At 46.4% G+C, this 25,238-nt stretch overlaps 1 protein-coding gene across 1 annotated transcript in view; it reads right to left on the bottom strand.

Moving 5' to 3' along the window:
• The window catches only part of PEMT (phosphatidylethanolamine N-methyltransferase), a 143,992-nt gene that overhangs the window by 65,709 nt on the left and 53,045 nt on the right, over nt 1–25,238 (bottom strand). The window contains exon 4 of the mRNA XM_066576684.1: nt 11,006–11,151. Coding sequence (XP_066432781.1) covers nt 11,006–11,151 — 146 coding nt within the window. The remainder of the gene's footprint in view (nt 1–11,005; nt 11,152–25,238) is intronic.

Raw genomic sequence — 25,238 nt, 5'->3', positions numbered from 1 at the left:
AGCAAATTGTGCGGCTGAGGCCTTGAGGGACAGCGAAGTGGATGAAGAGGACAGGAGGATCCAGAGGGAGGAGAGAAATACCAACTCTTCAGATTCCTCCCACTATGAGAGTGTGGATGAGGAAGGAAAGAGGTGGTTAGAGAAACGGCGTAAGCTAGGTGCCACTAGGAGAAAGCGAAGGGGGGATTCAAGATCTTCTCCCACCCCTGGCAAAGTACTGGAAGGAGAAGCCAGCTCGCCTCCAGTTGGACTCTCCAACAGGTACCGGGCCCTTCAAGACATCTCTTCCTCCTCTGAGGGGGAAGCGAAGGGCAAGGTGCCTGGGGCAAAGAAAGGGTCAACAGGGGGCGCTGAGTCTCCTACTCGTGGAGGCATAGTTCCTTCCGGGGAGGGGGCTACTCTGGAGCCTGGAAACAAGGACGATGGGGTCGGGGGATCCCCTGCTATGGACACATCTGTGTCCAAAAAAAGAAGCAAGGGGCTTTCCTCTGACCCCGAAGAAGCGGGTGTGAGGAAGAAAGCCATCTAATTTAATCACTCATGATGGCGGCACCCACTCCGCTGACTCTGGCATCAATTAACGTTGCCAGCATTAAGTCAGATACGGCTAGATTTGCGGCCTTTGATTTTCTCGGCCGCGTTGAAGCCGACATTTTATTCTTGCAGGAGACCAGGCTGTCCGATTTGGCAGCCATACATAAGGCAAAAAGGGAGTGGAGGTCAGGCCCTTCCTACTGGTCTCTTGCGGCCGAGCCGTATAGCGGAGTGGCGGTCCTTTTTACCGCAGCGGTCGAATGCCGACGAGTTATTGAATTAGAAATGGGAAGGTGCCTGATCTTAGATGTCCTCATGAAGGGACAAGAATTGAGACTTGTAAACATCTACGGTCCCCAGTCAAAAAAGGACAGGAAGAGTCTCTTTATGAGGATCAAGCCCTACCTTTTTACCAGCCGCCAAGTTGTCTTTGGAGGTGACTTTAATGCAGTCACAAGAGCCCGCGATAGGGGAGGCTCTGGAGACAGGCGGTTGACTTTTGACAGCGTCGCACTTAATAGCATAGCTAGCGATGCTCGCCTGGTGGATGTCCACATCCGGCACACCCCAGGCCACGAGGGATTCACCTTTTATAGGGGTCAGAGCAGGTCTAGAATAGACAGGTTTTATTTGAAGGAGGAAGCCATCTCTTCACCAGTGTCCGTTGTTGAGGTGGAATTCTCCGATCACTGTCTAATATTGTTTTCCCTGAATGTTGCAGAGACCCCCCGGATGGGTAGAGGTTTGTGGAGACTGAATTCATCACTCCTGGAGGAAGCAGAGATAAGACAGTCCTTTGAGGATTTTCTGCAGAGCCAGGTACCATTACTGGATCTCTGTAGCAGTAAGTCAGAGTGGTGGGAGATGTTCAGGAGGAGGGCGGCGAGGTTCTTCCGTGAGCTCTCCAACCTCAGATGCCTGGACAGGTACCGCCTGTACAACGGCCTGAGGAGGAAACTCGAACATCTCGTTTCGACTGGAGGTAGCCGCGAGGAGATCTCCAGAGTGAAATCTTTACTCAAGACGTGCCAGTATGACAGACACGCATCCTTGGTTTTTGAGAGGGATTTCGGGAAGTACCGCTCGCCCGACCCTTACAGAAACTGTAGGATGTCAGTGAATAGTAAAGTGGTCACTGGACTGATTGACAGTACGGGGTCCCTGAATCGATCCAGATCAGGGATTCTGGAGGTCGTCAGATCCTACTACTCGCAACTCTTGGGAAAGAGGGATCTAGATTCGGAAGTGATGTCGGCTTTCCTGGCTGAAGCTGTCCCTGGGCCAGGGGTAGACACCTCTCTTGGCGTTTTGACAGAAGAGATCAGAGAAGAGGAAGTTAGACTGGCGATTGATGGGCTCCGGCCCAAAAAGTCGCCAGGTCCGGATGGATTAACATCCGAGTATTATAAGACCTTCAGGGACCTCTTGAGTCCCCTCTTGACGGAGGTATTAAATGAGTGTCTTTCCTCGGGCACTCTGCCAAAGTCAATGAGGAGGTCGGCCTTGATCATTCTGTCAAAAGGTAAAGACTCGAGCCGTATTGAGAACTGGCATCCCATAGCGCTTCTCAATACGGACAGGAAGGTTCTGGCAAAAGTGCTGTTTAATCGGCTGGTCAAGTTTGCACCCCGGCTCCTCTCGGGGGCGCAGCATTGCTCTGTTCCAGGCCGTAGCACCTTTAGCGCTGTTCTCGGTGTCCGGGAGGCAGTGGAGCAGGGTAGGGCTGGTCACTGGGAGGGGTACCTGCTGTCCTTGGATCAGGCCAAAGCGTTTGATCGGGTTAATCACGAGTACCTCTGGTCCGTCCTTCTGAGATACGGCCTGCCAGTGGGGTTTGTTGATTGGCTGCGAACATTGTATGCAGGGGCTGAGACTTTCCCGCTGGTGAACGGTTGGCCCGGCCGCCCTTTTGAGGTGGGGTCCGGCGTCCGTCAGGGCTGTCCTCTAAGCCCCCTGTTGTATGCATTTGCGATAGATCCCTTCCTTAGGAGGGTTGATTGTGGACCTATAGCAGGGGTCGGGATGGACCGGGCGGTGCCGGAGGCTACCCTGAGGGCAGTGGCATACGCCGATGATGTCACGCTCTTCGTGTCCTCGAGAGAGGAGGCGGAGTTTGTGGTGTCGGAGGTGGACCGCTACTCGGAAGCTTCCGGGTCTATGGTCAACTGGGATAAGTGTGAAAGTCTCTGGTTAGGAAGGGGGGATCCTACGTTTGATCTCCCGGACACCCTTCCGGTGCCCCAAACTTCAGCAAAAGTACTTGGCATCAAATTCGGCCAGGGGGATTACCCCATGCAAAATTGGGTGGACAGGCTGGATGGTGCAACTCACAAGGTAAATCAGTGGAAGGGTTGGTCTTTGACCCTTCGGGAAAGAATTAGCCTGATCAAAACATACCTGCTCCCGTTATTTATCTACCTGGGCAGCGTATGCATTTTGCCAGAACCTCTCTGGACTCGGGTCTACAACCTGTTCTTCCTAATGTTGTGGGGGAATAGGTTGAACCTGATCAGGAGAGATGTTACATACCGCACGAGGAGACTAGGGGGGTTGTCTATGGTCAACCCCGTGGTGTTTCTTGTAAACACTTTTTTTAAGATCAACATAGGCAACCTCTGGCAAGAGAGGGCTCCTCCGTGGGTCTACTCCTGCAGGGGATGGTTTCGGCCCTTCTTCCAGGAATGGGAGACAGGAGGGCGAGTGAAGGACCTTCGCACGCAGCACGGACATCTCCCGGCTTACGCTACCTTGGTTCTGAAGGTGATACGCCGGTGGGGTCTGGGGATGTGGGAGATCAGGACTCTGACGAGGAGGCTCCTCGACGAAAGAGTCCTGTTGACCCATTTCCAGAAGCCCCTGGCGCTCAAGGACTGCCCAAGTCGGGACCTGGAGGGAGGGTTACGTTTACTGAATTCAACCCGGGTCCCCTTGAAGTTTTGGGACTTGGCTTGGCGCTGCTTTCACGGGAGACTGTATGTAAGGGGTAACTTGAAGAGCAGGCCTCTGATTGACAGGGGTTGCCCCCGTCAGGAGTGCAGCGACGTGCTGGAAAGCATGGAGCATTTCCTGCTTCAGTGCCCCTTTAATACAGAGGTATACCAACGGGTAGGGGTCTCCATAGGCTGGCCTCAGCTGGCACACCTCTCCTATGCGGAGTGGGCTTATGGAGCGTTCAGAGGCCTTGGTGGCAGGGACCGCTGCACTTTATTTCTAGTTAGCCTAGTGGTCAGGTTCCACATCTGGAGTGCACGGTGTTTAATCTCGACGGAGCTGAAAGTCCTCCCCGTGGATACGGTATGTAGGAACATCCTGGGTGACCTGGTGAAGGTGCGTTCTTTGGAGTATGAGAGGCTGGGCACATCTAAAGCTTCTCTCCTATGGAGAGGGCTTGTATTTCGTTAGGGACAGTTTGTTTTTCTTAATTTTCTAGGGGCAGAGTAGGGAGAGAATAGGGACAGGATAGGGAGAGAGGAGGGATAGGGCAGGGACAGGTTTCCATGAAGGGTCAGACTGAGGGGCAGACTAAGGACAGTCTAGGGCAAATTAGGGAAAGAATAGGGAGAAAATGCAAGGGATAGTACATTGTGATGTCTGTGCCCGGCTTATCACCTCCAATCCCGGTGGCGGGCTGTGAGTGCACCATAAAGCTTTTTGTTTTGATTTGGGCAAAATGGAGTGAAGTAGGGCTGCAGGTGAGCCGACCTTAGGCTTTCGGGTTATGTTAATATATATCGTGTATGTCATGTATATTGGTTATTGTATGTTTTATATGTATATATTCACGTTCTGGGTGGTAGTTAGGTTGGGTGGGGGGTTGGGGGGGGGGAGTGGTTTCACGCCTTGAGCCTGAGCCTGGCACGTCCCGAACATTGAACTCTGGGCACGGACTGGTGGAGCGGGCATGGCCCCCAGGCTGCGGCAGGCAGAGTGTTGTACAGTTTATATATATTAAAAAAAAACAAAAACCCTGGTGTGGCTTGGCACGTCCTGAACTTTAGAACTCTGGGCACGGACTGATGGAGCAGGCATGGCCCCCGAGCTGCACTGGGGACCCAAAAAAAAAAAAAATTTTTGAAAAACTATTTCTTTAGTTATTTTTGTATGCCGGTTGGCTTGGTCTTTATTTTCAGATTTAGTTAATTATTGGTATCTAGGTTATGTTTACGTTATTGCCTAATTTTGTTTATGATGGGGTTTCAGTGCGGTACGGCTGGACCTGGAGTTTTAGTTTTAGTTTTCTCTTCTGGATAGCTGGATGCTCTTCTTTTAGGTATATTGTGTTTTGTTTTGAGTGTGTGTGCGAGTGTGCGGCAGGGGGGAGGGGAGTCCAGACATAGGGTTTCTTTTGTTAGTGGACCATGGACTCTGGGTGAAGGGCCTTATCTCTGTATACGGTTGTATTACTATTATTTACTATTGTTACAGTTTGCATTTATTGTTATGTTTCATACTTTTATAATAAAAGATCTACAGGATGTAACTCAGGATCAGTACAGGATAAGTAATGTATGTACACAGTGACTCCACCAGCAGAATAGTGAGTGCAGCTCTGGAGTATAATACAGAATATAACTCAGGATCAGTACAGGATAAGTAATGTATGTACACAGTGACTCCACCAGCAGAATAGTGAGTGCAGCTCTGGAGTATAATAGAGGATGTAACTCAGGATCAGTACAGGGTAAGTAATGTACGTACGTGAGTGCAGCTCTGGAGCATAATACAGGATATAACTAAGGATCAGTACAAGGCAAGTAATGTATGTACAGAGTGATTTCACTTTTTTCGGTGAGCACGCCCTTTGGATGTCGTGGTTGTTACAAGGGCAGACACATTGGTAGTCCCAGAAAATAGATAACTGTGATTTAAAGAAAATGTGACCTTTTCTGTTCAACTTTAACATTTACTTTAGAATCAAATAGTAAACATGGTAATCATCAGGTAGTACTATAGTCTTGAGCTCATGCAAACTGGACCCTAAATTCTGCTGACCGCTGTACTTTGTGAAGCGCTGCTCTGCTGCTGACGGGTGTGAATCAGGGTGGTCTGGCAAATACGCATACAGCAGTCTCTTCACGTCAGAAAGTAGGGCAAGCAGGGAAAGACAAAGAAGTCTAAAAAAATGTCAAGGCCACTATAGAGGGCAAAGTCTGAGAGTGAAGATGATGAATGAGGGGAGCGCACAGGTGGCGGGGGCCACCAGGGATGAAGAATAGTTTTTAGGAGGGCGAGGAGAGCATAACAAAGGCACTTACCAACAATGAACAGGATGCAGGCAGCAAAGAAATGGCACAGTAACCTTCTTCTGAGGGCTTCACGCCAGTTTAACCCACATTGTAAACTTCGACCAATTTCCAAATGTTTTTATTAGAATTTTTGAAAATCTAAGGAACACAAACAAGTGATTCAGCCTCCTTATATAAGGGGCCAAGACACAACACTGCCAGCTTATATAACCGGATGAGCGGTGCGCACACGTCGGCACTGCCCATCATGAATGTTACATCGTAACACTGGCAACAGATGTGGGGCAAACAGATACGTTGTATTGATTCGTAGAAACTCATCTTCTGTGCGTCGTCTTCCCTTTGTTTGTAACGAAAGAACATTTTTTCATTTAGTTGTTCTTTTCTATTATTTTCTTAGTAATATTTCCTCCAAGGAGAAAGATGTGCCAAGCAATATGGCCGCTCTTCCAGCTCACAGAGCCTGTCCTATGCTTTACCAGAGTCTTGCCCGAAGACAAGAATGGAGAAGGAAACATCATGGCGCTCCGGATCAGTGCAAGAGGAAGAAAAGAGTACATTCAGTACATTAAACTGGTGCTGTAAAGTGAGATGTTCCTTTAGCTGTGAAACTAATGTCCTTCACATTGTACTGTATCGTATGAGGTTTTGGGCTACCTGGATGGACCCCGTTTGCCATTTTGGTGACGATGGTACATTTCGTAATTTAATATTACTCACTACGACAACACAAAAAAAAAACCAACAAAGACCTCCTGACAGTTGCTGAGAATGAAATCTTCCTGAATGACCCCCTTATTAGAGCCCCCGGTGCTCTCACGATTGGGACTTCCTGTATGGAGATTCTCCCCGTGACCCAGGAGTGCAATATAGAATCACATGACAAGTTTTCCATGGATCAGTTTCGGTGTGACTCCACATTAACCCTTTCCAATCCACTGTCTGACGTATGAAGACATTATGATTTAAGGCTGTACAGCTCCGATGTTGGAAGACGTCCGTCGGGATTCTCTTACTGTATATTTGCAGCCTCTCTGCTGTTGGAGCCTATCCAACATGTCATCTCATGCAGTACTGGCTTTAGCCAGCAGATAGCGCCGTTATATAATGACAGAAAAAGAGTAAGCCCCCTAGGAAAACCAGGATACAAATTGGATTGGAAAGGGTTAAATGGGAGGCCCGGTCATCAGGACTAGACTAGGATGTCACTGCCAACTACGTGGGGTTTTCTACTGTAATGGTGTGGCGAGCATACAGAGAATGGCGTGATAGAGGAAAACATCCAATGAGAGGGGATCCTGTGGACGGAAACAAGTAGTCCCTGAAAGGGGTCAAAGGAGGATGTCAGGAGTCATTCTAACAGACAGGCGCTGCAGTCAAGAGCAGCTGAATACAACGCTGGTGCTCCAACTAACATGTCCAAATGCACAACTCGACGCTCCTTAGATGGGCTACAACAGCAGACGACCAGTTCCAGCACTATTGTGTCTAAGCGAATCCAGTGGACAAACGAGCTGAATCACTGAGCAATGAGAAAACATCTCCTGGTCAGATGGATCCAGATTTCTGTTGCCCCGTGCTGATGGGCGTTCAGAGTTTGGCTCAAGCAGCATGAACCGATGACCCCTTCCTGTCAGCTGATCAGAACAGCGATAACTACAAGAAGCTTCCTGTCCACAGGGGCCGATATTTCTGTAGAATGATTTCATCACCCAGTGGAATCTATGCCACAAATTGCTCCGGTTCTGCAGTCCAAAGATGATCAGACACGCTGCTAGATGGGGGTCTTTAATAAAGAGGCCGTTCAGTCCAGGATCTGCATAATGGCATGGTAATAAGAAAATGGATGTATTTCTTCCCCTCGGGGCTTTGTGGATGATGAAGCAGCCTACGAGTTGCACACAATGGGGCATTACGCAGTCAGCCTGACAATGGGCGCTTTTCATTCTCGCACAGGAGTCGCTGTGTTACTCACCGTGACACACAAACCTTAATCTGAGCCAGTGAGTCACTACCTGGGGCTCCATTGTTCACCTGAGGGACGGAGGGGAGCCGAGAACATGAGAAAGAGGAGCAGAAACACCGATTCCTGCTCATCCACTGGGTGCCCCACTGACCGCAATAGTAGGGAAATTATAGCCACACAGCGGCTCTATACTATACACTACAGAAAACCTTGTTACCCAGCTTTCCCAGAACCCTGAATGTCCCACGCATCATACCAAGAAATGGTGACTGTATTTGTATAACTTTGCCATTCAGGATGTTGGGAAAGCTGAATTATACTTGCAGTAATTAATAGAGGGGAGTCGTCTCTACGCATTGAGGACCCCAGTATGTCCAAAGATTACAGAAACTCTTGAGCTGCTTGTCCCCTGTGGCGCAGCAGGTTACTGTGTACCCATATTAGATGTAGCCGGCCTCTCACATGCTGCCTCCGGCTATATAAGCACGTTTTACTGTAATTACAAAGAAAAACAAGGTAATTACAGCCAACATTACAAGGAATGAGCAGCGATTCCCCCGCCGGAGCGGCCCGGTGCGGACTGGATGCAGGATCATAACACGGCGCTCGGCAGCCATTACTTCACTCCAGATCAAACCAACATTCAGGCAGTTTTAGAACGGCGAATACACAACATGGGGACAGAGGAGAGCGCGGTTATACCTACAGGGGCATCCGCGGTACATCAGCTCCCGAATGGACTTCTACTGCCGGAATAGCGTGAGCGGTGAGACAAGCGGGCTGTTGTCAGATATACGCTGCCTGCTTCTTGTATGAACAGCGATGTGTTCTGCACATAAGCCATTAAGAGAACCTGCTCAACATGTATCAGAGCTATAAGGAGTCCCTTTGGGTCTGCCAGGTGCCCATGTCCAAGACATTCACCCCAGAAGATCTGTTCTGTGCCAGCCACTCTCCGCTCCGGCTTATGTAGCGGGTTCCCCTCTATGACGTCTATTTACCCTACTGGGGATCGTTCCCATATGATAAGCCCTTTAAGCCTTTTCCTACTGATACGTTTCCATCCTGGTAGGAAAGCACTTCCTTAGCCAAGGGTTCCACTAAAGGCTCGAGCTCGGATCGATCTGTTGATCCGGACACGACGGTGTATGTAGGGCGGCTCTTTTGGGGCACTTCTTATCTTTTTTGGATGCGGTAGCAGCGCTGCTTCCCGATCAGCTGCTGGGTACATTTGTCAGTCACATCGTACATTTTCCTACACATTCCACATCAGGCAGGTGATTTCTTGACGACTCTAAATTTCAGTGCCGGACCGAGTCACCACAAGAAAATCACGCCAAAATTACATCTGTGTTCCGGCGATTTTTGAGCATCAGCGACGCTTGTTCCTGAGAATAACCTCTCGTTCCATCGCTACCGCCCGAGATTTTTTAGCGTGAAAGTCAATACGACATTCGAATGGTAAAAAAGCATCGCAAGAAAAATCGCAAGTTCGCGCAATGCGATGTGATAAAAAGGAGCCTCCATGGGAAAACATGGGAGATAAAAACTAAAGAAATAAAAAAAAAAATAGCAAAAAACAGAAAGACAGGAGATGCTGCAGGAGTAAAAACATCGCAAATGTGAGGGAAACTATTGAAAATCATTGGTTTCATAATTCTGCATTTCTACTCATTTTCGCATCGCGCGATTTTATCGCAAGTATGAAACCGACCGTATACTTTTATGAACCAGGAGGATCAGGATGAAAAGTGCCATTTACTCCAACAACCTGCTTTTTGTGCCATTCCATTAAATATATTATTACCGCACCCTCGCACAGCGCCAAACATTAGTCAGGATGTGACATACATTCCACAGCTGCGTAATTTCAGGTTAACGTAACACTTGACCATATTTTTCCGCCTCCTACAAACACGACCTGTACTCAGTCTGTGACGGTGGAAGAAACTGCAGAAAAGAAAAATAAAACATAATCCGAGTCTGCGGCCGACTGAGGAAGGTCATTGTGCGCTGTGCAGCCTGCGCCCGGCGGATGACGTGCGTATACAGATTAGAGAAGCCATACATTGTATACCCAGCGAGCGCCTGCTTAGAGGTCAGTGTGTGCGGCTATTCTGCAGGACGCTGAGGACCGCTCGATCGGGGCCAACGAACCGGACCTGAGATAATCCCACCGCTCATGTACCATTCAGCTGGAAACGACTGATACAAACAGGCCGCTGCGAAGGAAAAACAGCCCAACCGCGGGCGCTCTAATATGTTGTGTAAATATCAGCGGGCCGACCCTGTGCTGGGGAATGCCAAAAATCCGTACACAAGGGATATCTCTACTGCCTCATTAACCTCTTACTGGCATATATTATATAATGGGTATGTATAGGAGTATATATAGATCTCTATATATGAATGTGTGTATATTATATATACATACATACATACATGCACATATATATATTTTTTTAATTTTGGGAAATAATAAAAACAAACCAAAAGTTTAAAAATTAAACCCTTTCAGTGCCGAGCCTCCCCCATAATGGCTACTTTATAACTTAGTCTTTGGACTTACACTGACGGACCGTTCGGATGGCTGACGGCATCATTACGGGTTCTTTTGTGCTCGCAACGTCGCACAAGTTGTGAGCACAAAAGTGCAGTAAAGATACACTTGTGCTCACAAATACGTAAGGCTCATTCCGTAAAAACGTAGCACAAATGTGCGTGTAAATACATATACGGTCATGTGAATCCGGCCCTAATGGAACCTCTGACACAGATGCCAAAAAAGCTCCAACCGACCCGATGAACCGCCCACCAGAGACTGACAGCACATCACATAATTAGGCACCGTGGGCACATTTATATATATATAAGCATTCTATGCCGGTTTCTGGCGTAAGAAAGGCGTAAATTTTTGTGCAAAATTTGTGATGCTTCTTCATTATGCGCCACCCCTGTTCTGAAAAGTGGGCGGGGCTTTAGAAGGGAACGCGGCCGCCCCGGACTGACAGTTTTATGTATAATTTATATATATATATATATACACATACAATTATGTATAATTTCCCCCAGAATAGATATATATATGATCTGCACTGTATTTTTCTGCATGTCAGTAAGCCCCCTGGCTTCAGCGAGGCAGAGAACAACATCCGCCTACCCAGACCCCACCTGGGGTTTCCACCACCGAGCGGCCCGCGACATCATCTACAAGTCTTTTGTAATAAACAAGATCTGATTTCAGAGATGAAGAAATTACCGAGATAGGTTCCGACAAATCCCAGCGCCAAGAAGCTGGAGGTAACGAGCGCGCCGCCGGCCGCCATCAGCACCACTCCAAGGTAATAGAATTCTGGCCTCTTCAGAACCCAGGAGCGCGGCTGGCTGGAGAGCGCTGCTGTGAAGCTGTAAATAACCAGAAACACTTGTCAGAGAACAGAGATGAAACAGCTGCGACTCTCACCCCCAAACACCGACCACGTGCCGCAGAGGAAAATAGCGGGACAACCACGAACGCCGCGCAATTCTGTCCTTCATTTTTTGTTTTTTTTTAATAAAAGCTTTACACCTGGAAAATCCCCAGGTGGTGGCGCCCCACAGTGACAGACATATAGCGCTGCGAGAGCCCTGACTAGTCAGACAACTGCCCATGCCCAACCATAGCTCTATCCCTTATATCCATCTACTGCTGTCTATGTGTATCGCTCTTTCATATATCCATCCATCACTGTTATATAGACTCATATCTATCGCTCTCACTCTATCATATGATCCCTCTCTCATATCTATTGCGCTCTTTCATACCTTTCTATCAATCACACGCCCTCTCTCATATCCATCGTGCCTTCTTATATCTTTATATTGCTCTCCAATATGTATTACGCGCTCACTCTCCCTCATGTCTATCGTGCACTCTCTCATATCTTTCGCTCTCCCTCTCTCATATCTATTTCGCTCTCCCATAACTTTGTACTACCCTCATATTTACTGTGCAATTGCTCTCTCATATCTATCACGTTTTCTCTTATCTATATATTGCCCTCTCGTATGTAGAATGCACTTGCTCCTCCCCATATCTATCATCCTCGCTCTCTCATATCTGTCGTTCTTGGTTTCTCATGGCTATCATCCTTGCTTTCTCAAATCTATCATACTCGCTCTCTCATATCTTTACATCGCTCTCTCATATCTATCGTCCTTGCTCATATCTTTATATCGCTCTCTCAAATCTATCATTCTCACTCTCTCATATCTTTATATCGCTCTCTCATACCCATCGTCCTTGCTCTCTCATATCTTTATATCGCTTTCATATCTATCATCCTAGCTCTCTCAAAACTTTATATCGCCCTCGCCCTCTCATATTTATCATCCTCACTCTCTCATATCTATCATCCTCACTCTCTCATATCTTTATATCGCCTTCTCATATCTATCATCCTCTCTCATAACTTTATATCGCTCTCTGAAATCTATCGTCCTCGCTCCCTCATCTCTTTATATCGCTCTTTCATATCGATCATCCTCACTCTCTCATATCTTTATATCGCTCTCTCATATCGATCGTCCTCACTCTCTCATATCTTTATATTGCTCTCTCATATCTATCATCCTCACTCTCTCATATCTTTATATCGCTCTCTCATATCTATCATCCTCGCTCTCTCATAACTTTATATCGCTCTCTCAAATCTATCGTCCTCGCTCCCTCATCTCTTTATATCGCTCTTTCATGTCTATCATCCTCGCTCCCTCATATCTTTATAGCGCTCTCTCATATCGATCGTCCTCACTCTCTCATATCTTTATATCGCTCTCATATCTATCATCCTCACTCTCTCATATCTTTAGATCACCTTCTCATATCTATCGTCCTCACTCTCTCATATCTGTATATCGCTCTCATATCTTTATATCGCTCTCCTCGCATCTATCATCCTCGCTCCCTCATATCTTTATATCGCTGTCTCATATCTATCGTCCTCGCTCTCTCATATCTATCATCCTCACTCTCTCATATTTTTTATATCGCTATCTTTATATCGCTGTCTCATATCGATCGTCCTCACTCTCTCATATCTATCATCCTCGCTCCCTCATATCTATCATCCTCACTCTCTCATATCTCTATATTGCTCTCTCATATCCATCGTCCTCACTTTCTCATATCCATCATCCTCACTCTCTCATATCTTTATACCGCTCTCTCATATCGATCGTCCTCACTCTCTCATATCTTTATATCGCTCTCTCATATCGATCGTCCTGACTCTCTCATATCTATCATCCTCGCTCCCTCATATCTATCATCCTCGCTCCCTATCTATCATCCTCACTCTCTCATATCTCTCCATACTGTACATAGTCAGAAATCCTCTACTCATATCCACATAACGGCTTGCTGTTTGCAGCTACTGCACATTTCTCTTACGTCTAGCTGCTGCAGATACTGTGGAGTCACATAAGAGTTTCCATGGCCAGACAGCGGGGTGGATGCGGTGGAGCGCACTGCATTGGTTAGGCTATGGACAATTTACAGTCACATGCTGTTAATGGGCTTCAGTTTCCAGTGGAAATACAGTAATTGAGTGCAGGATTAACAGTCGGTGTTCGGCCAACCCCGGGCTCCGAGTGCCTCTCTAAACTTTCCACCATAGAGTCCATGGTGTCGTTGTACACGGGCATTGTTTCCATAAGTCTCACAGCTGAACCAGAGCCAGATCTTCATCCTCAGAGGTCAACGAGCTCCTGAATTCGGGCCAAAGACCCTTGTATCCAGGGGATGTGGAAGTGACTTCATTATGGAAGCATCTCATGTTAAAGGGACAGTGCATTCAACTTTTCCCCTTCCTGATTGGTTCATCTTCACTGAGGACTACTTAAAGTAATCCTGGATATTCACGATCTGCAGGCTGGCTACACCCACCTGCCCTGCAGACATTGATTGACTGGGGTCTGCCAATTGCAATGCATAGAGAGAAAGCTGCCAGTCATTGGCTGGAGAGCTGGGTGGGTGTGGCTATCCTGCATCTCATGAATATGCAGGACTACTTTTGGGTCTGGCTGTTACTAATAAAATGCTCGTTTCTCCCAAACTACTGCACAGATCCACACAGCAGACATATCACTGTAAATCGGGGTGACAGGGACTAACTACTTTACGGTGCTCTCAGAGAGGCCTACAAAAACATGGCGACGGGTTCCAATTAAAGCACGTTTCTCTCTTGTACCCCGTTCAGTAGGTTCTTGGAGAACGCCTGTAATGTTGCTGACCGTACAACTTTCTTACACAAAAGGTTTTCTGATTCTTATTGAAATTAATATCCACATTTGACTCCATGCAAGTAACGCCCCCTATAGGAGGAGAGCAGCAGTGCCTGGGTGAGGACTCTGCACAGGATTCCGATCATACATAATATTTGTGTACATTGCAGATCTGCAGAGTTGGCAAACAAGACATTAACCTCGTGTGACCCGGGGGGAATGTGGACATATACACACACTAAGCATTAAAGGGTTACTCCCAACTCGGCAAGTAATCCCTACTCACAGGATAGAAGAAGGTCCCCAGAGATGCTGTATATTTCTGTCTATTAAGATATGTCTACGGCGCGTCTTAATAAAACCTTTTTTTTGTTTCAATTGTAAAAGATAATAAACGTGTAAAGAACCCCCCATGTTTATAATAAGAAAATTTTAAAAAAACAAAAAAAACCCATATTTTCTATCACAGCGCCCATAAAAGTCCGATCTATTAAAATAACAGATTATTTATCCCACATGGTGAACATCATCAGAAAAAACATATAAAAACACCAGAAATGCCCCCTTTTTTTGGCCACCCTGTCTCCAAGAAAAAAAAAAATTCATAAAAACAAAATCAAAAAGTCATACAGACTCAAACAATGGTACCAATAAAAACCAGAAGTCGTCCCACAAAAGACAAGTCCGCGCACAGCCCTATCGACGGAAAGTCATGGCGGTCAGAAGGCGGCAAAAGAAAATTAAGTTTTTTTTATTTTTTTGCTATACTACTTAAAAAAGATAAAACCTTTAAATACATTTTGTATTGTCATGTTTTCTCCCATTTCACTAAACCTTTGAAGGCTTCTTGGTAACACTGAAAGATATCACTCGGCCCACAAAAGACAAGATAACTGCGTCAACAGGAAAAAGGGTTGTGATTGTTATAAAAGTTGATGTGGGGAAGGGAGGGGGGGGGGGGTGGAGGGCCGGGTCCTTAAGGGGGTAACTTATTACTGCCCTTTACAGCAATGGAAACACCTGCTGCCTAGGAAGCTTGCAATCTAATTCCACCTGGCTGGCCCCCGGCCTGCAGGCTGGAAGGGGTTACTGGATGCTTTCAGCTCTGCAGACACAACACGTCTCGCGGGTCTCTTATCTGACATATTGCTGCACTTTGTCACAACCTGCACTGTTTGCTTTCTGCTTGAAGGGACTTCACATACAAAGACCTTACTGCTTCTGGATCTACGAAGAGGCGCCATCTGCTGCACTGGGGGTGTCAGAGGGTCACATGATGCCCCCCCCCCCCCCTTTTAATTGGTTTGTTCACAGGCGCGTATTTTTACTGCACACTTTGGTTGTGCAAAAAAAAACAAAAAAACAATGCAACGTGCTCTATTTTTTTGCACATTTCTGCAAGTCCCCAAAGAAGTTTAAAGGAAGCGCAAACGCATGCTAGAAGATGTGTGAAACACCGCGTAATTGTGCCGAAATGAAGAACACATCTGGAACTTATTAAAGTAATTAGCCATTTCAATCAGTGTGTATTTTTTTTCATACCATGTACGTGGAAAAAGTACAGTAAAAACATTGTTCCGTAAAAATCCTACGCTCCTGCGCGCCCAAATACACATATGCCCGTGTGGCCCGCACATTCAGCTGGCTGCCCCTCAAACTTGACAGTTGCTGTACCAAAAGACTTAGGGTCGTGAAACACTGCGTAATGGCGTAGGAAAAGGAACACACCTGAAACTCATTACACTAGCCATTTTTAACTGGTGCGTATTTTTTTGGCGGCACGCAAACGGATATGCCTTGCGTGTGGAAAAAGTAAAGTGAAATATACCGCTGCGCGTGCAAAAAAAAGCGTTGTTCATTTCGCAAATAGGCAGCGCTCCTGCCCACGCAAATACGCGTATGCTCGTCTGAATCTGACTTTATAGAGGTTTTCAGCTAAAGTGTCAACCCTTTCCAATCCTCGTCTGACACGGAGGTTTCCCTGCATTGCTCTGATGTCGGGCGAGGTCTGACACGTGTTTCTAACACTATGCAGGACTGAGCTCCCATGTTGGAAGCTGTTCTGCATATGTAGGTTAGTGTTGTCCTGCATAGTGTAACAAATGCAGAATAGCCTCCAACATGGGAGCTCTGTCCTGCATAGTGTTAGAGACGTATGCTATGCACAGTGTATGCAGTTAGAGCATGCCTCTGTATGGCACCGAATTACAAAAAAATTGCTAATAAAATCATCAGTCATTTTTATGTGTTTGTTTTGAGTACTTCCAAGGAATCCACAAACATAATAATTAAGAGCTGGGGAGTGCGAGGGTGGCAGGGAAACCGGATTGGAAAGGGTTAAAGTCAATGTCTGGCCCATGACCACCATATCACTGGATATTTCACATGGTAGTGGATACTAACTGGCAGTTATATAATCAGGCGCGGTGGTATTTCCCACGGTCTGCTTTGGCTATGTGTTGCTTTCCCAACGGCGCGGAGTTACATAAGAGGGTCTGAGGGTGACCCGTCGGCAACTTTCTCCGCCCCTATCAGATCTGACCTCTTTGATGTGGGGTCTTGTGTTTTGGGCATCAGCGTTATGTAACAGCGGCTCATCACAAAGGACTTTACTGTCCGCGACCTCTTAGCTCTTTCTTATCTGCAAGTAAGCGCAGAAGTATAAAAGTAATCTCATTTGTCAGGAGGGAAAATGACATTCAGCTGATAACCCAAAACAACAAAACCCAATCCCAGATCACACTCTTAAATGTACGAATCTGGGTGCGAGCGCGATGCATAATAAACCGTATTGCATATGTGGACTTGGGATTTTCACACGCATGAACAAAATCAAAAGGTGCTTCCAATAGTTTCAGGGGTGAGAATCATGTAGCCTGCGAGTGCAATTTATTTAAAAGACCCCATAGAAATGAATGGGTGATTTCTTGAGAGGAATCGCCCCAAAATAGGACATTTTTAAATCAGGCTGACAGATTACTGGGAGGGGCTGGTAAGGATCCAATGACAAAGTTAGAGGTAGGAGGAAGGTCCTTAAAAACGGTTTCGGGGAGCTAGGATGTAAGCTTAGGGCGAGGACCTCCAGAGTAGTATCTTCTGAAACATTACCTGTACCACATGGCACACCAGAAAGGCAGCGGGAAATCAGGAGGATAATTACCTTACCCAACTTGTACAGGACCCAACTAGAGGGGCGGCCATTCTGGACTTCATATTAACGAGTAGACCTGACAGAATAACAGGGGTGCAGGTTGGGAAATAGTGACCATTACGTAATAAATTTCCACTTGTCCTTCAAAAGGGAGTTTTATCGGGGAGATACAAAAATACTAAACGTTAGGAAGGCAAAGTTCAATCAGCTCAGAGATGCCCTTAACCTTACTGACGGGGATAATGCCCTCAAAAATAAGAGTACAGACAATAAATGGGAAAAGTTTAGAAACCTCTTCAATACTTACTGTGAACGATTCATACCTCACAGCAATGTTTTCCAACTCCAGTCTTCATGGACCCCGACAGGTCATGTTTTCAGGATTTCCTCAGTGTTGCACAGGTGATGTAATTATTGTCGGTGCCTCAGACATTACCACAGGGGTTCTTACTATAGGATATCCTGAAAACATGGCCTGTTGGGGTGCAATGAAGACTGGAGTTGGGAAACACTGCTTTACAGGATTAAAAGGGTTAGGAATAGGGGGAAAACAATGTGGCTTAATAAAGATGCAAATAAGGGAATAAACAGCAAAGAGCTGTGAAGAAGTACTAAAAACCTATAAGTACAAATGATAGAAAAAGTAAATAAAAGCAGATATGGAGACAGAGAGACTTAGCCTAGGTTCACACAGGGCGGATTTGCCGCGGTTCTGCCGCAGCAGATCCGCCCGCGGTCGCTAATCTCGGGATTAGCCAGCCATGTGGACGAGGTTTCTCAGAAACCTCGTCCACACGGGACGGCTAATCCGCTGCGATAAATCCGGTTGAAACCGCGTCTGCGGTGGCCGCAGCTTCAAAAGAAGCAGCATGTCTGTTTACTTTCGTTTTTTTATTTATGTCACGGCCGCGCTCTCCTCTATGGGAGAGCCGGCCGCAACGGAAAAGCATGCGGCCGGGCCGGTTCAAAGCCGCCGCGGCTTAGACCGCGGCGGTTCTCCCGGCGGAAATCTCGTGGTTTTTGCTGCGGCCAAACCGCGAGATTTCCGACGGGAATCCGCCCTGTGTGAACCCAGCCTTATTGCCAAGGAGAGTAAAACTAAACTGTTCTTCAATTATATAAATAACCAAAAAATTAAAAACAGTTGTGTTGGGCCTTTAAAAAATTAATGTGAGGAGAAAGCAAATCTATTAAATAGTTTCCTTGCCAGTATATTTACTTAGGAAAATGAAATATCAGATGAAATTCAGAGTGATAAAGTAAAATAAAATGTCACCAGTCTAACCCAGAAAGAAGTGCAAAGCCGCCGAAAAATTAAAATAGTCAAATGGCTGTGCCCTGATAGCATACATGCCCAGGTTTTAAGGGAATTAAAGTGTTTTTCCAGGGAAATACTATTGATGACCTATCATCAGGATAGGTCATCAATAGTTGATCAGCTGGGGTCCGTCACTCGGGACCCCGACCAGTCGGCTGACTGGGTGCATGCTGTCAGCGTCGCAAGTACACAGAGGTTGGAGAGGAAGCCTCCACGCTGACTTTTGTGTAGTGGCCAGCACTTGTAAAAGCAAGCACAGCTCTTATTGAAATCAATGTTACAAGCTCCAGCCACTATGTGGAGGATGGCGTGAAGGCTTCCGCTCTGACCTCTGTGTATTTGTGGTGCTGACAGCATGCACCCACTCAGCCAATTGGTCGGGGTCCCGAGCTATGGAACCCAGCTGATCAACTACTGATGACCCACCCTGTTGATAGGTCATCATCCTCAATAGTATTTCCCTGGAAAAACCCTTTAAGTAATGTGATAGACCCTTCTTTCTTATATTTAAGGATTCTATAGTGATGGGGTCTGTTCCACTGGATTTGTGCATCTCCAACGTAACGACAATATTCAAAAAGGGGTCAAACAGTAAACCTGTAAACTACAGACCGGTAAGTCTGACTTCTATTGTGTGTAAAATGTTTGAAGGGTTTCTAAAAGATGCAATCCTGGAGTACCTCTTGGAAAATAGCTGTATAACTCCGTATCAGCATGGGTTTATGAGAGATCGCTCCTCTCACACCAACCTGATCATCTTCTATGAGGAGGTAAGTTCTAGACTAGACCTAGGAGTCACTGGATCTTGGATATCTGGACTTTTCCAAAGCATTTAATAGTGTGTTGCTACAAGACACATGTATGTGAAGCCCATGGTTTCCTATAGGTTCTTTCACATGAGAGATATTTTGTACCCTTAGGACGGAATTGCCGCAGAATTTCCGTGCAGAATGTCTGCACGGCAATTCTGCCAACGGCTCCTAATCCTAGGATTAAACAGCAAAGTGGGCAAGATTTGGCAAAAATCTTATCCACATGCTGCGGCCCATCCGCACGAAAACTGACATGCGCGGGAAACAAAGATGCGGCATGTCAATTCTTTTTTCATTTCCGCAGTGGCCTCTCTATGGGGAGAGATGGCCGCAGTGGAGATGTAGGTGGCAAAGCCGCTTCAAAACCAGCAGCTGCGGGTTTTAAAGCTGCACTTATCCCGCGGAAATATCACGGTTTTTTTCGGTGTGGTCATTCCGCGAGATTTCTGTCCCATGAGAACACAACCATAAAGAACCCATTGGAAACCATGAGCTTCACATTCATGCGTTTTGTAGCGATGTCTAATCGCTACAAAATCTTGCGATTTAGTAACCCGTGTGAAACAGGCTTAAATATAAGGTTCTGCACATGGGTAGGAAGAACATGTCACCATTACACACTAAATGGGAAACCACTGGTAACACTGATGGAGAAGGACTTGGGGGTTTTAGTTAAAGGGGTTGTCCCGCGGCAGCAAGTGGGTCTATACACTTCTGTATGGCCATATTAATGCACTTTGTAATATACATTGTGCATTAATTATGAGCCATACAGAAGTTATTCACTTACCTGTTCCGTTGCTGGCGTCCTCGTCTCCATGGTGCCGTCTAATTTTCAGCGTCTAATCGCCCTATTAGATGCGCTTGCGCAGTCTGGGTCTTCTTCTTTTCTGAATGGAGCCGCTCGTGCCGGAGAGCGGCTCCTTGTAGCTCCGCCCCGTCACGTGCCGATTCCAGCCAATCAGGAGGCTGGAATCAGCAATGGACCGCACAGAAGACCTGCGGTCCACCGAGGGAGAAGATCCCAGCGCCCATCTTCACCAGGTAAGTAAGAAGTCACCGGAGCGCGGGGATTCAGGTAAGCCCTATCCGGTTTTCTTTTTTAACCCCTGCATCGGGTTTGTCTCGCGCCGAACTGGGGGGCTATTGAAAAAAAAAAAACCCCGTTTCGGCGCGGGAAAACCCCTTTAACTGTAAGGTTAGCAGGAGCAACCAGTGTCAGGCAGCTGCTGCCAAGGCAAATAGGATCATGGGGTGCATCACAAGAGGTCTAGGGGCCCATGACGAGAACATTGTTCTTCCTCTTTACAAGCCACTGGTCAGCCCACACATGGAGTATTGTGGGAGTATTGTGGACATTTGTGGGCACCGCTACTTAAGGAGGACATATCAGAGCTTGAGCGGCTACAAAGGTGGGCAACTAAAGTAATAAATGCAATGGATGGACTACAATACCCAGAGAGGTTAGCAAAACTGGGGTTACATAGATTAGAAAGATAAAGCCAAAAAGGGGGAAAAAAAAGTCCACATCCTAAAGGGGCTAAAGGTGTCAGACCTCTCCCCTACAGGATTATGTAAGCATGCTAGTGTCCAGCAGTCCTGTAAGATAGTCTTCTGCAAGCTCCTCCTAGTAAGAGGCCTGCTTTAGTAGGTCACAGTACAATGGCGCTCTTGGTTTCCCTTTAAATTGCTTTTGCTTTGCTTCCAATTAGCCGCCAACAAACTTCACAAAGTAATCAGAGGGGAGATAAACAGAGAACAGCGTACAATACGAGGGGTTATCCTGCTAATTACTGACAGCAGCAGGACAGGCGGCTCTCACTGATGCTGCGGAGTAACTCACCGCTGGCAACCAGGAGATGTTGGAAAACAAACGCTCAGCGGAGAAGATTAAGACATTAACGGCTGGATGACTGACCTCCCGGCAGTAAGACATGTGAATGGGCTAGTTACTATGTTAGACAACAAGAACCAGGCATGGCTGCTCACACTGATGCCGTCCTAAAGGGATGCATCCTAGATTTAACACCTTCAAGAGCAGAAATGTCACTTTTTTAATTTTCATTTTTGCGTCCCCACTAACCAAAATCCATAAATATTATTTTCCACAAATAAAAAACCCATGTTTTTTGAGGGACTACTTGTGTTTTTTAATGGTACCATATAATGTACTGAAAAACTTTTATTTTGGCATTTTTCTTTCTTTTCTGCAATTTACCATGCTGGATGAATAATGCAATATTTTAAGTTATGGGTTGATATGGATTGGGTTATATCAATTATTTGTGGGTTTTTTGTGGTTTTTATTTTTTATCATTTTAAGCATCGTGTAAGGAAGAAAAAAAACCTAATTTTTTTCTGCAAAAAAGCATTTAAATACCACGGTCAGCAATGATTGTGGTATTTGCAAGGTTAAACGGCATAGAGAAGTGAGTAGTTGAACCTATTTACTCCTTTTCTGGGGAAAGACGACCCCAATATGTGACAATCAGGGAGCAAATATGTTCTCATGTTCTCTTATTAACAAGGGGGGAATTTACATGAAGAAAACTCCATATTACCCCTACCTGGGGACAGGGGGGATAGACAAGAGAAGCACAGGGTACTGTTGTATCTTGTGTCCACCGGAAGGAGGGATGGAGACAAGGCTTGACCGGCTTGACAGGCAGGGGATACCCACAGGTGTTGATTGGCTACCGATGGTGCTGGCAGCCACGCTTCTTACACTCTACCAGAGATGTCGGAGTTGTGGTCCCCTGAGTGCTACCCTGCTGCAGTGCCTGTATGTACCCTCTTCCGAAGCCGACCCAGTGCCCCACTCCTTACATTGTAGCAGACAAGTCAGAGCTGTGAGTGTCTGAGGTACAATGTCCCCTAACTGCTACTCCACTGCAGTGTGGCTGTGTTTTGATTGAGTTCCGACGCCGCTGGAGACCAACTGTGCATGGCAATGGGAGTCTTCTTTGTATGGCGCAGGTCTGAGTGTGCACGCTCGGACCCTCATGTGCAATTGCGACCCTTGTGCGCCGTGTTTGCTTCTGTCCCTGCTCCGATTTTCCCCGGAGTAACCCTCGCAGCCTGTGCTCCTAAGTGTTTCGCCCTGCGAGCACCACTCCCTGGTGCGCTGCCATAGTCCCCTGCACCCTGGCATGTGCACTCATGGCATCCTGTGGGGATGTCTGTGTAGACAGGAAACACTCACTGTCCCCTGCGGCCTCCGTGCTCTGCGTCTGTCAGTATGCGTATGGATCAGAGGCTGAGCTTCAGTGTTCCCCGTGGACTTCCCTGCCTTGCTTCTGCTGGTCCGGAATGTGCTCCCCACTCCCCTGTCAGCCAATCTGAATTAGGGGCATGGTCAGGGCGTGACCTCAGCAAAACCCCTCGCTTCCGGTGGAGACAAGATACAACAGTACTGAAGCACAGATCATTCTCTGCTGCCTGCTCCTCCCCCACTGCCCCCCTCTGCTTTGCACATAGACATGACAGCTGTAAATTCAGGATTCCTGACCCTACTTCAAAAAGCTCTATCTCGGACATGAAAAACATGTTGATAGCAGTGATAGAACCAGAACTACAGCAGTCTGAAGTAGAACAAATTTCAGTTAGTCTAAAACGGTAATGCCCTCTTCCTGTGCAAAGAGCTCTGTTTAGCGTAAACTATCGGGGGGATAAGGAAGGAACTACTATGCATGCAGTTCCCTTATGTAAAGTAACGGACAACAAAAGGACAGAAAATATGCCCATGCGAATGGACCTTAATGGGGGTCAGAAATGCTATATTTTCTCCTTAGGGAGAGCACCTGGATGGTGAGTGAGGAGACTCAAATGGCCATGCACGTTCCTCTGGGTAATATGCAGCATTCCTTCAAGTCAAAGTCGAAGTCAGATTCTTTATACAAGCCTTGTAACAATGATTGGGAATTGTTACAGTCATTGTTACAAGGCTTGTATGAAGAGTCTGACTTTGACTTGAAGGAATGCTGCCTTCCAATAGGTGGCACTGTGGAGGTTTTATTCCATCTCCCTTATTTGGACCTTAAAGGGGTTGTCCCGCGAAACAAAGTGGGGGTATACACTTCTGTATGGCCATATTAATGCACTTTGTAATGTACATTGTGCATTAATTATGAGCCATACAGAAGTTATTCACTTACCTGTTCCGTTGCTGGCGTCCCCGTCTCCATGGTGCCGTCTAATCTTCAGCGTCTAATCGCCCGATTAGACGCGCTTGCGCAGTCCGGTCTTCTCCCTTCTGAATGGGGCCGCTCGTGCCGGAGAGCGGCTCCTCGTAGCTCCGCCCCGTCACGTGTGCCGATTCCAGCCAATCAGGAGGCTGGAATCGGCAATGGACCGCACAGAAGATCTGCGGTCCACCGAGGGTGAAGATCCCAGCGGCCACCTTCACAGGGTAAGTAAGAAGTCACCGGAGCGCGGGGATTCGGGTAAGTACTACCCGTTTTTTTTTTTTTATCCCTGCATCGGGTTTGTCTCGCGCCGAACGGGGGGGCTATTGGAAAAAAAAAACCCGTTTCGGCGCGGGACAACCCCTTTAATGCAAACACTAAACAAGGAGGAGCTACCAGGAGATTTCAGCTCTGAATCCTGCAGAACTGTTAATGCATCTTAGAGCTATTATACACCAGAACCTACATTGTAAGAGGGACCCAAATCTACATTTTGCTATAGGGTTCCCTCTGGGTTATTGACCATATTGTAGAGTGCCAGCTCTTCAGCCCTGCAACGCATCAGTTTAGCACACGTAACTGGTACTTAGGAGAGGTACAACCAGCTGTGCCCGGCCCCATCTGCTTCTGGGCACTGAACAGCCTGGCACAGACAATACTGTAGGACCTACCTCCGTGAGGGTCAGATATGGCAGCGGAGCCTGGAAACAGCAGAGCAAACAGTCGGCATCTGCCCAGAAGCGCTGCACACCTACATTTACTGTAATTAAATCCTCATTTAACCTGATTACCCAATTGTGTACAGTAGGGACACAGCACCTCTATGGAGAGGCCAGGCACTCGCTTGATTTTTATATTAACCCCTTAAGGAAGCGGACCTTTTTTATTTACATTTTTGGTTATTGCAGTCCAATTTAAAAAAAACAAACCAAAACAACATAACTCTTATTTTGCTGCTGACTTATCTGTCTGCGGGTTGTGTTTTGCAGGATGAATTGTGTTTTTCAAACGGTAGTATTTAATGTACCGTATAATGTGCAGAAAAACTTTCAAAAAGTGAAGTAAAATGGAAAAAAATAAACACAATGTCACTATGCTTGTGGAGATCTTTGTACATAAAATACCCTGATCACGTTATTCTGTGGGTCAGTACAAGTACAACAACAACATCAAATATATTGTTTTTGGGGGTTCTATTGCTGTACAACCTTAAAAAAATAAAATATCCTTAAAAATATATGTTTTTTGTCGCCATTTTCTGATTGCTGTAACTTTACTATATTTCCGTCGATGGGGTTGTGGGCGGCTCGTTTTCTCATTTTGACGATTTGTGGTTTCTACTTGTACCATTTTAGGCTTTTTGAGCACTTTTTTTCATTTATTTTTTTTTCTAGGAGACAGCATGACAAAAAAAGTGCTCTTCTGGTGTTGTGTATTTATTTTCTGATGTTCTCCATGCAGGATAAATAATCGTTTAGATAGATCGGACTCTTACGGATGTGGCGGTACCAAATATGGTTTTGTTATTTTTTTGGTTTTGATTTCCTTTTTATAGAAACGGGAAAAGGAATTTTAAACTTTTAATATCCATTATTTAAAAAAAACAACTTTTTCTGCACTTGTTTTTACTTTTAAGTTGCCAACTGTAACCTACACGGCCCGGTATGGAGCGAGACGGTAATAGCGAGCTGCCCGAAAGTCACAGACTCCATAATTATACACAAAGCTCTATAAAAACATAGTAAAGCCCGGCTGTGCACATC

The sequence above is a fragment of the Eleutherodactylus coqui genome, chromosome 8 (genome assembly GCF_035609145.1).
Source record: "Eleutherodactylus coqui strain aEleCoq1 chromosome 8, aEleCoq1.hap1, whole genome shotgun sequence".
NCBI lineage: Eukaryota > Metazoa > Chordata > Amphibia > Anura > Eleutherodactylidae > Eleutherodactylus > Eleutherodactylus coqui.
Note: the sequence above shows the minus strand (reverse complement) of the source record. Positions and strands in the feature narration are given on the sequence as shown.